The 13,025-nt window shown below is 33.2% G+C and overlaps 1 protein-coding gene and 1 long non-coding RNA gene across 2 annotated transcripts; one reads left to right on the top strand and one right to left on the bottom strand.

Moving 5' to 3' along the window:
- Positions 1 to 307: 307 nt before the first annotated feature.
- LOC100127126 (aquaporin) lies at positions 308 to 1,623 on the bottom strand. The gene is given in 1 exon segment (NM_001112757.1): positions 308 to 1,623. A coding segment is annotated over 1 exon segment (780 nt). The 5' UTR covers positions 1,446 to 1,623; the 3' UTR covers positions 308 to 665.
- A 3,158-nt stretch (positions 1,624 to 4,781) lies between these two features.
- On the top strand, positions 4,782 to 12,562 carry LOC134199365 (uncharacterized). The gene is made up of 3 exons (XR_009973823.1): positions 4,782 to 4,943; positions 8,148 to 8,310; positions 12,339 to 12,562. It is a non-coding gene; the product is annotated as an uncharacterized LOC134199365 (long non-coding RNA).
- The last annotated feature ends 463 nt before the right edge of the window (positions 12,563 to 13,025 follow it).

Below are 13,025 nucleotides of genomic sequence, written 5' to 3'. Positions count from 1 at the left end.
TTTTTCAAATCGGTTCAGTAGTTTCGGAGCCTATTCAATACAAACAAACAAACAAATCTTTCCTCTTTATAATATTAGTATAGATATAGATAAATACGTAACGTATTTGGTATACGTCATAACCGACTAGAGTTAGTAAAGAAACAAGTGCAACAACATGCCTCTTACTTCGGGATTCAATATACCTATTACCAAGCCTTTGCAATTGCTGTATTTTATTTGTAACTGTCTGTTTGTAATTTAAAACAAAGAATAAAGATTGCTAAATATTGAGTGATAGTAATTGAAATACAGTATCAATATTTGGGTATATACATTTAATTATAGGTTTCACTATTTTGATATGTACACATTTTTTTTCGCAAATTAAAAATAATAGAGCAATGTTAATGGCATTTTTTCTAAAGAGACTAGAGTTATAATTTATAATATTCATTTAGAAAACATTTCTGTAACGTAAAATGAAACAAATAAACTCTGAAGTACTTTTAGTTACAGTTTTTGGCACAGTACACTAATTTTCACTCAACAAATACACGTACAGAGCATTTTAGTCATTGTGAAAACATCTGTCGAGCTTTATAAAGCCGAAAACACTTTAAAAATAGCACGTAAACTGAAAGTCATCACATTATAATATGACACAGTCGTAATTCGATAATGAATCAGGGAGTGTCTTCTTTTTTCAACCAAACGAAAAGATAAAATACAGCGGCGATTGCAGACCCCACTAGTGGTCCAACCCAGTAAACCCAGTGACCTGTCCAAATACCCGTCCACAATGCCGGGCCCAAGGACCTCGCGGGATTCATACTGGCGCCGGTTAGTGGCCCTCCAGCTATCGATAATCCCGCAATAGCCAAACCAAACTTAACCGGAACGGAGTCCTGTTTGTTCTTGTTGACGGGATCCCAGCAGGCGCAGTTCAAAAATGAAAGAGCCGCAGTCAAAACTGCTTCGACGATTAAAGCTTGAAACAATGTAATTTCCGTACGTGGTAACGTCATACAGACCCCATCCATGTCTATGTGCGAAACAGCTATTAACAATCCGTATCCTAAAATCGCTCCTGCGCATTGTGCTACTATAAACGCAATAGCCAGCGGAAACGATATCGCGCCCCATATCAGCGAGGCCAGTGTGACGGACGGATTCATGTGCGCTCCAGATATATGTCCAAATATTTGGACATTAAACGAGACTACCAAACCGAACCCTAGTGCTCCGTATATTGGTGGTTGAGGTAAATATCCAGCGTGCGGTATACATGCCATGCACCCAAACACGAGAAGCAGCAACGTGGAAATAAACTCCGATACGATTTGTCTCCACTCATAGCACCACGCGTACATCGCTCTGCATCCTGATGCTTGCGAGACGTCTGACCGTACTTTATTTTCGATTACTTCGATGACCGATTGGGGGTTAGTCGCCGAAACCGTCATTTTTGCAGACTCTCTGAACTTTGATGACACAGAAAATCACATAACAAAAACTCAGCAAGGCACTACTGCTAATCAAGTCTTTTGTTCGTTTTTTTTTTTTCGCACTTATATTAATTCGTTTTCACATGGATTGAGCGAGGACACGACCGCACAGCTACCGCGTCGAAATAAAAATATTGATATTCCTTAGTGCGCGGTCATAATAAACGATAATTCGCGTTAGCAGAGTACTATGGTTATTATCAGTCATTTCAAACAGCTTTAAGTTATTCATGCAGAGTAATATAATACATTGTCATGATCAACATTAATATGAAAAGTAATATAATACGTGTTCAGTTTTATCGGTGCAGATGCCCACTTGGCCATACGACAACATAACTTGAACAACGGAACTCACATTGTAACATGATTTAAAAGTAGAATTACGGCTACCCTGTTAATAACAGTAATGCATGACTGTTTTGCATAATATTGATGTTTCCAGAAAAACATAAGATTCGTGATTTAAAATTATGTGCGACAGATAAGTGAACAAAACATCTCGTCTATGGGCGTCGTATAAGGCAATTTAGGGATTTAGCGGAGAATGGGCATCAACACTCAATGAAAATTTATTACACCAGAATAGTGCGACTGCCACTCTTCATTTTGTGTTGATACAGCATGCTGCGAGCTCACGAGAATATAAACTGCCATTCTTCCATTCTTTCTCGCGATTCAATGATGTTCCGATTTCAAGAGTAAGAAAACCTTCAGTCTCCTCTTTCAAGGAGGGTGTCAGCATTCACGTATATTTAAAAAAATCTAATATTTAAAAAAAATATGTAATATTTAAAAAAAAGACAAGCCCCCTGAGTTTCTTGCCAGTTCTGATCAGGACTGAGGCTAGTTTTTGTGAATTGGCGGGAGTTATTTTTGACGTTCAACAAGTATGTACTTTCATTTAGGTTGAATAAAAAAAAAGATTTGATTATTATTATCATGCTGTAAAAACAAGAACATAAGTCATCAAAAATAATTACGAAAAAATCATTCTAGTTCAATAGAAATAAACTCTACGAACCATTATTAGCATATTATCTCTAATCTTTTTGCTGCCATTTGATAGTAACTTAAGGGGTTATTCCATCTACGCCCGAACGGGTAGGTGAATTAACTAACTCTAACCCTAGCAAGAGCAGCAGTGCTTCACTGAATCTACCACCGGATCGGAATTACAACTTACAGAGAAGATACGATATGAAACTCAGTGAGCTGTATATATAGGTTAGTTGACTCAGCAAACTTATTACCTCAATTCTCTTTATTTTCAATAAGATAAAAAAACCATAATTCGGATTTTTAGGAACGTATCTTTATTTATTTCTGTTCCACAATTACTATAAATTCTATTGAACAGTAGATGGAACTAAAGGCAAGGTAATATCTCTATTTTCAAACTTAAAACATATCAAATTGTGTTATTTGTCAAAGACTTTCTGCAATTTTTTTATGAAAACACCTTTCGGCAACAACCTGGTATTTTTCAAAATGGTTTCGGGAAAGCAGGAAAATTGTGACCAGAAAAGCTTCGTGTAATCCTGGTAATATTGTAGCCTTGACTAATTACGCGCAGTTCAATGAACACTCATGGGATTTACCGTACATATTAGGTTATTACAAAAGAAATATTATTTCCTTCCTTCCTTGAAGAACATTTGGTATCATTACCAGTTTCGACTTTTTACATCAGCCTATTTTTTTCCATGAATTATATTTGCTTGCTTATAATTTTGATGAAAGTTATTTTTAAATCATTTTTTTTTAATTATTATTTTCAAATTCATAGATCGCGAACGTAACCTCCTCCTTACCCTCTTATGCCAATGCCATAACATCGTGCAGTGCGATCGCATATGATAAATATATTCATTCACTTTTCTGCAATGTATTTATTGCCCTAGCAAATTTACATTTTGGTTAAAAGTAATAAACATTTTACTTAAAATTAGTAAGATGAGCATTTATCTCATTAAACATAGTACATTAAGCCCTCAGAATCGATGTAGAGACACTGTATGTAGGCTAGAGCTGGATGAAAAAGGCCAATGATCGTGCTCAATGGCGTCCAATTGGAGAGGCCTATGTCCAGTAATTGAATGCTGTAGGCTGATTATGATGACGACAAACATTTATCTGTTCCAAAACGTATCTTTACTAAACAAAAAATTTAAGATCCAGTTACTTTTATAATATATAGTTAACGATCAATATATTTTCTTCTGACCATGTTTACAATAGCTAGGACTAGAACAGTGAATTCGTACTCTTCTTCACCCTCGTCTACCCAATGCTGAGTGTGGATCTCTTCACATGCACTCCATTCCCCTCGGTCTCTTGCCTTTCGCATTCAGTCCCAGACATTTTGACTAGATCGTCCATATCAGTGCGATTCGTAAGCCCTTGATCGCCGTTATGAGCTTTTTTTTAGTATCTGGAAATTTGAAATCAAGTACCTAACCAATTCACCTTTCCCGAGAGTTCACAATTGACTGATCTTAAACATATTGACATTGTTGTAAAAGCATTAAAATGAACGATGGTTTTGTTTTAAGATAGGTCATCTACCACGTAGTTCAATTATATGGTATCTTCTGGCATACTACTGTTGCGTTGTGGTAAATGAGAGTGGACTGTATTTATTAGTTTTGATATATTTATTAGTCCTAATGTGACAAATTAAAGATATGTAAATATATGAAATATGAAATCGATGTGTCGCCCTTGGCGGCTGGAACTGAAAAGGGGAAAGTGTCATGGCGGATGTAGCTATTTGACACTTTTGACGTTCCGAATTCAAACACTACACTCAAGCAGCTTAAACTGGCCTGGTATCGATAAAGTTTTTCAATATCGTTTCCACTAATCTTTTGAATTTATCCAAATCTTTTTCTTCCTGTTTATAAATCTCAATGGAGATATAGTTACACGTCCATATGTCATGACATCAGTATGCATTCTATCGAAACGTGATAGCAAGACTAAATGACATGACACGTGCATACATAACATACACGATTTTATCAATCGACTTCCAGAAGAGGTTATCAAATCGAACCACGTTTTTTCTCACTCACTGCTAACGTCACTTATGATCACATACCGTGAATACTTCTGCATGATTATTTTCGCAGAGAGATTAGATTTCGCAGATAGATTTCGCAAAGATTTCACAGATTTTCGCAGATTCGGATGTAAGAGGTATATATTTTCTAGACAATATTACTAAAATATTTAAATTAATTATTTAAAGAAATATTATACTAGAAAATAGTATCACTGGCATCTTTACTACATTACAAGTAATTACTTCATTCAGTTGGAGGTATTAACAGCGTTTAGTTGAATATTCAATTGATTATTGTTAATACTTCCAGCTTAGAATTCCTTTTATGAATATTGAACCTTATAGATAAAGCTATAGTGACGAGACTGAAATTAATCGCACAAATACAAGTACATATTTCACCACGATGTTCATAATGCTGTTTATATATTAGAACAATCTTGTGTAATGAGAATGAATGAACATAAATATTACGTATTGATTAAGAAACAGTTTTTTTTAAATTATTTATCAATTTTATTATTGCGAAATTTATTTCAATTTCAGTAAACGCTAAAATAGTCTAATTGATGCTCCTAATGTTAAGCGGTTACTGGAGCACTGAGATACCTATAATTTGATTGGATGACTGACTCAATATAAACCTTACAAAGTTCAATCCATGGAATTTGAATTTGTTTTTTGATAAAAGCAAACGGTAGGAATTTAAAATATTAAAATTTTACGTTAATTATATCGCAGACTTAAGATAAAAGTTTTAGTGAAATCAAAATTAATCCACGTTTTTTATTTTGCGTGACCTCCAAAAAATGCAAAAGTGTCTATAGGCTCAGAGCATGACTGAAAAACATACTTATAACATACAATTTAATACAAAGGATTACCCTTTCCGAGTTTTTGTGACTTAAGATCGATAACGCTATCATATTTGGCTTTATCGTGTAAAAAATGGCACCTATGTACATGACTTCAAAAAGAATGATAATCATTAGCTTAATTATAATTACTAGTAGTGCCCCTAGTAGTCAAAAATCGACTATAATTAATCAAAACTATAAGTTTGAACATTATTATGGTTCTATTGTCAAAGAATATTATACTTCTACATATAATCAGAGATTTCGCTAAGACTACACTATAGACAAATAATATTCAATACAAACAATATTAATCTATTTTCAATTTGACCATAAACTTTAAACATTAACAATAGTTTGACAATAAACAAAGAGTATATAATAGAGAGTATATATATATAGGTATATGTGTGTGTGTGTTGTGTGTTTTTATTTATATGTTAATTGATTTTGTGTCTTTTTTATACATAATTTAAAAAAATTAACACTGCACTCCTTCTCTATATTCTCTATAAGTGTGGGAAACATACTCCTCCGACCGCGCAATTTTCATAAAAAGTAAGGGTAAAAAGTTTTTGCTTCACGTATTAATATAATAATAGATAATTGGACAGCCCAGTGTACGGAAGATGTCCTTAAATTGAAAAACGTTTCAGTACAGTTTCAAAATATACTTTTGTTGTAGAAATACATGAATAACACTATGCTTATTATTTTTCGTCAGCTCATTGGTGACAAAAATACTTATATATCTTATTATGTGTATATTATTTACACAAATCTTTGTGTGAAATCATAAATCAAAAAATTACGCCTATTAAAAATCAAAATTTTCATATAAAATATACTTTAATGTTTTTATGTTGCATGACCTCTGAAAATTCAGACGTAAAGAGCGCGTCTAGACGTTGCTCAAAAACATACTTATCAATTCCAATTTAATACAAGAGATTAGGCTAACTGAATTTTGCGGGCTTAAGATCCGATAACGTTATCGTATTTTACTTTATCGTGTATTGACGTTTAGCACTGCTTAAAAATGGAGAGCTGATATTCATTTTTGGCCAACCGTTGTTGTTTAACGGATTCGTGTGGTATTGGCTAGTTACTTAACAAAAAAAAAATCAATTAACAAATAACAGATAAAATGGTACTGAACCGGTTATTCCTTTTTTTTTAAACCTAATTTTTTTTCATCTTTGCCTATAGATTAAAAATTATAAAGGAAACCTGTAAACGATCCGGTTAATTTTATAAACATGAATTACTTACTACTGATGATAGAACAGGCGTAATGTGAGCACATACGAATAGATAATTCGATTCTAATTTAATCTATATGCCGTGATGTCATGGTATGTTTTAGTTTGAAGAGTAAACATAAGCTATCCAATAAAAAGAAGACTGCAACGTGATTTCTCGAAATTTCGGACAGGAAGAGCTAAACATTAGTTGCCACGAACTTGTATCCATATTATGCATTTAAAAAAATTATATAGTCAACAAATTGTATATTCACATCTAAACGCATGCGTTTTACCATTTACCTCCAATAAGGTCAAGTATTTTTCTGAACACTGCTACAAATTAAAAATACAATACAAATTTGAGTTAACTTTTACGCGATTGAGAAGTTCAAGAACTCACATACCTACTGAAGTGATTTCTAATATTAAATTCGTTAGATACGATAATTATGCTAAAACTGGCTTAGTATAATCCGTACTAGATTTGGTTGAATTGGGACAAAGTCCACTTTTCATTATGCTTGAGTTCATATTTTGACAGGTGTAGCCTGTTAGGCCAAAACTCTCGGAGAAGTTTTAAAAGCTGGCTTCTAACGCCTGTTCTAGCGGGTCTCGACTCAGATAATTTAGTTATAACCGTATTAAAATCTTTGTAAAATAAAACGAAAATAGTTTATAAATCTAAAAAATATTAAGCTTGTTTGATAACATTGTACGTAAATATAAAATCGGGACATGTACGAGGTACAAAATGTGTAATTTGTACCGGTATTCGATCATATTATGTTAACCAAAAGGTATTATGCACGCCGTTAACATCAATAAAATTATAGATTATTAAGTATATTAGTCATGAGTATTTTGTCTTTTAAATTTTAACTTTGGTCTAGATTTGGATTCCTTAATTAGAATTTCGATTCAAACGGATAAATAGGTAATATCAAGTATAATAATTTCAGGTTTTCACTAATACACCCCGTTAAGTCCGAGGATCGTCGAAGCCAAACTCGAAGCATCTGTGTCTTGAACTTTGACCAAAAAATAAATATGAATAAAGTTAAATCATTTCTTAATCTCTCATCTCTCAGTCTGTAAAACATTTACACAAATTTATACCAAATAAGCGCTTTCACAAGCCATTATTTTCATCTTATTTCTTATGAAAAAAATGTCCTACATTAACCATATTACAACAATGTTACTTTACACCGAATTTCAATCACTTTTACAATATGATTGTTTCTCAATTAACTCGAAATTCAGATTAAAATTAGAAGCACTTTGTATATATTCCCCAGTAATTCTTTTCAGTAAGCAAATTGAATTTTCGACGCATTAATGTTTGAATTAAGAATACGGTGATGAATTATGAATGTTTGCGATTTAAAAACCGGAATCGAAATTCAAGTATTTTTAAATTAAACTTCAGTCTCTGTGCAGTTCGGAACTGTTTTTTTTTTGTTTATGGAATATTCCATTTGCATTTCAGACGTAGATCACATATTCGAGAATCCGACAGTACTCGGAGCGAACGCAGTGGCTCACAATGGAATGCAGAAACGTTGAAATGGGAAAAGCGCGGAGATCGCGGCACAAGCCTGACATGCACTCCGACTTATGCACCCAAATCAGATCACATACATTCCGCAACAGTGTGTATTCTTATTTAGCTTTTTCATTTCCGTACAAGCGTCATTCCTCTCAAAATATAAAGCAACAAATTTCTATCATTCATTCCGGGCTGTTGACAAAATAATTGAGACTTAATATCTCAAGGTGGGTAGCAGCTTTAACGCTGTGATGTCTATAGATCAACTACTTTATACCACGCCCATCGGCGCCACTAAAAAGGGATAACTGTCTATTTAACCTTATATCTAAGTAGCTTTCGAGCTCCACAAATACCAAAGGTAAGTTCTGTAGCGTAGTTGAAATATGTGGCAATTACTATTCTACAGTTCAGCCAATGTTCATTTAAGCTTATTATTAAACACAACATAGCAAATAGTAAAACGCAAACAAGAGATTGCGAGAGGAAACCGCGTCATCTTAGCGGCGCCATTGCTTCCGCAAGCCTAAACTACTTCCCAGGACAACTTCCTCCCGGCGCGGCACGCTATTCCGAAAACGTGTTTCATTAAAATTCGCACTAAGCTCCACGTGTGTCTGGAACATTTAGATATTCCAAACGGAATTAAGTTTTAAAAGTCTTGAAAGTCGTGCGTAGTTGACTTAAAAAAATAAGTTTTAGATAAAGTACGTTGATCAAAGCTTGCATTGCTTAAGATATTAAAATCTCCAGGAGCAAAAACCACGTATTTCAGATCACGATTTTTTACCAACAGGCCGGATCAGGTAATGCATGTAATAATAAATTGACACCTTGATATTTTTTGTCTCTCTGTTCTAAAATATATTCTAAAACAGAATGACGATTACTTCAATAATTGGTATTGGATGGCCATGAAAAATGGCGGCCATTCATAATTAGGTGGGACGTGTAATAATATCACCGTCTAAGTTAAAAAAGTACGTACAACTAAAAATACTTTCCTGCTATTCCTGAAATTCAGGAAATTCGGATATTCCTGTTAAAAACTTTAAGAGCTTCACCCATAAACTCATATTTAAATCAATCATATGATAATCACCAGATTACCAAATGTACGTCTATCGCAAGTCGCATTAAAGGCTCAACACGCTTACAGCAGACTTCCTAAAATCCAACGTTTATCTGTGTGTAATCTTCTTTCAAAGTTCAAAGAGAGACCCCCAGCGGTGGCCCGTTTCTTTCCTCCTTTTGATAATGTCTACACCTACATTAGCCTTACCCTTTGAGATACTCAACAATGAATCGTCAACTTACAAGAAAAAGCCGGAAATTTGTTTTTGACATATTCTGTTGGATTCAAATTTGGTTACAAACACATTTATCACGTAACATTCAACAAAAAATACGTAAACTGGAAGACTTAGCTTTTCAATTCACTAAGTATTGTGGATCTCAATAATAATCTCTTAAATTAGGCTATTGCAGTTATAAATATTACTGCTTGTTTACTGTTATTATTTATCTCCTATTGTGCATTGAAAAATATTATCATTTAATATTTAAAAAAATTAAATTTGTTGATAGTAATCTTCCAAAAACAATAGAAGCACTTAGCATTTGTTCGCTCAATTCTTCTCAGGAATATTTTAGTAATTACTAGTAGTCTTCTTCAAAATCAAACGAGTGCTTAATAATATATGTAAACACGTTATAAGAGATGAATATGTAACATACCTGTCTCGTATTAGCAGAGTCCGTTAAGAATATCAAGGACTTAATAAAACGGAGTTCACGTGCTTAACCCAGAGTTGAATCTTTTTCACCACACTTCGGATCAGAGCAGTAAACGGTAACTTGTAGACCAGCATAATTTACGCTACTCCTGAATTAATTACGACCTGCTTGCTATCTCATATCGTTTAATGGTTTTGGTTAATCTTACTGCGTAATAAGTGATGTCTTATTATGCAGTCCTCGTATCGAGGACTGCATAATAAGACATCATGTAACTTTGGAAACGACAAGTAAAAAAGCTGTAAGGATGCTTTATTCTTAACAAAATCTCATCTGTACAATATCACTCTAATCTATCATAGATATTAACCGAACTTTCTTTATATGTATAATGTACTAACTATTTACATAATTGTGCTATACATATTTTCATACATATCGGTTTGTAGTAACTAATAATACCAATTTTTAATGTATGAAATAATATAATGACAATAAACAATGCAATCTTAAATCGCAAAAGTATTTATCTATCCTAGTCTATATATACTAATATTATAAAGAGGAAAGATTTGTTTGTTTGTTTGTATTGAATAGGCTCCGAAAATATTTAACAGATTTGAAAAATTCTTTCACTGTTTGCAAGCTACACTATCTCCGAGTGACATAGGCTATATTCTTTTTTTTTTTTAATTAGGGAATCTCCAATAACGTTACAAAATTTAGAAAAATAATAAAAAAAAAGACGTGTGGCACTCGGAGACTGCCGCGGTAAAGCTATTGCATAGCATTTTTATCAACTTATGCAATTGTAAATCGACAGTAATAATTTAATATTAAAACAACAATAAATAAGATCCAGCGAGAAACTCAGTGGGCTAACTTTCAATGAATCTGCTACATTGTGAGTATTCCATTTTGACCGCGCACTCACTAGAGGGCGCTACATGGGATAGAGACACGCCTTTGGATGCTAGTTCTAACTCTCATTCGCCCAGAATCAACGGTTTAGCTAGTTTATTTTTAATGGCCAAGGCCCGCGATAAAATCTATGCAATAGCTTAATAAATTTAAAGAAAAGCGTGAGTTGCATGGTGTCAGGTGATAGCTATAAATATGTTATACATAATAACAATAAATATGTTATTAATGACAGATATGAGTAGAAGGATTATAATTTTGATAATATCTTATAAAGCACCCCACTCTTCTTTTACAATAAATTTATTTTCTATTTTTCAGTTGGATTTTCTTTAAAATCGTGTCTTTTAGTTTTTTTATTTTAATTATGATTTATCTTTAATTTTTTTGTTTAAGTAGCATTATGTATCATAAATTATTCATTAATGTATCCAATTTGCTAAGTGAAAAAATGAAGGCGCTCAAATATTTTTTTTGTTTTGACTGCCGAAAGTAAATAACGGGTCTAACTGCTTAAAATATTGAATTGTCATTGGTCTTTGATAAGTATGCCAAATTTCGAGTTACTCCGACGTTTAGAAACGTGTCAAAATCATGTTCAAAGATTCCGTTACATAGTAACATACGTATGAAGCTAATAAAGGCGTATTAAAAAATATGCTTTTATGCTATCAGACAGATGTGTCTCCCCTGAAAATAGCCTTAATAAGCTTGAAGAGAGCCTATGATAGCCTGACTTCAATAATCATACAAGAAAAAAAGTTTCATACGGGAAATAAAAGGAGTACCTAATCTTTACCTTTTAACTAAATTTTTACTCATCGTATAAATGATATAAAAAAATCACTTTGTATTTGAACAATCGCTTGGATTTTATCCTACACAATATTCGATTGCGATTATACTTTAAAGAGCTCGAAGGCGGCTGAAACCCGCAGAGTATTGTCTACTAATTATCAACGAAATTCGTTTGAAGTTTTCCAACCAGACAGGTCTGAATTAACTAAGTCTTAATTCTCCACTTTCTGTTATTATTTATTATATAGAACGAGTGAACGAACTTAACGTGTGGTGTAGTGTTATGTGTTAACGGGAGCCCATGGATACCACAATGCGAACGGTACCACTCACCCTGAGGCATGACGTCTAAGTCTGAATTCGGGCAAGGTAGGGAGGCTACCGCGGTCAACACTGCAACTTGCAACACACTCTCGGGAGGCCCGACCGGCAGAGTCATCGACGCTATAGTGTATGCTCTGTGTCCTCCTCGCACACATTAGTGGCACTCAGGAATACAAGCCTGCCTTCAAAGAAATGTAAGGCATTACATATTAATACTTTACCACAAAAGTACAATTATTTGTTGTTCCACTAAAATTCACATTTCGTAAATGTGGAATATATTATGTACATTTAAAAATCAAATTGATTAATACATTTACTTGTATTTAAATTCACACTTGTATTTTACAGATTGGAACATCAATGGAATTCAGCTAGCCAGTCCTTTAATTAGAAAATTTAACAATTATCAAATGTTTTTCTTTTATGATGAAAAAGCTTGGTTTCATTGTCTTTGATTAAGGAAAAAGTAAACTTAATTAAACTTGGCACGTTAGAAAAAACTGACACTGACGTAATTGTCTTTGAAGTCGGCATCAGTGGATAAATTAAATCATTGCTGCCATTCTCTAGAATATATTGTTTTTATTGTTGTTGTATTCATTAATTAAATACATTTAAAACGTACTGTGAAACAAAAACAAATAATATAACTTTGACTTTGATTTTGTCAAGTAGACAACATTGGAGATGCAAAAAAATAAATAAAGAAATAGAAGATAGAAAAAAAAAGTTACATTAATATCTTAATAATTAGATATCTAACATAGTATATGTATATATGTACATACATATCTTATGTTGCAACGATGACGGGGGTCGAAAGTAAAACAGTGAATGATGAAAGCCTCATATCGAATATTCAGGAATACAGGTCCGTGGTTATGACCGCAACGAACATCGCCCTAAAGTTATGAACCTTTGTAAATTTACTAAAACTTATTATCTTCCTGTGGATAGCTCTTCTGTTTATTTCAATCAAATATCCTGTAGCTGTTAATTTAGTTTCAACATAATTTACTAGGTCGGTTTGGAAAA

The sequence above is a fragment of the Bombyx mori genome, chromosome 9 (genome assembly GCF_030269925.1).
Source record: "Bombyx mori chromosome 9, ASM3026992v2".
NCBI lineage: Eukaryota > Metazoa > Arthropoda > Insecta > Lepidoptera > Bombycidae > Bombyx > Bombyx mori.
Note: the sequence above shows the minus strand (reverse complement) of the source record. Positions and strands in the feature narration are given on the sequence as shown.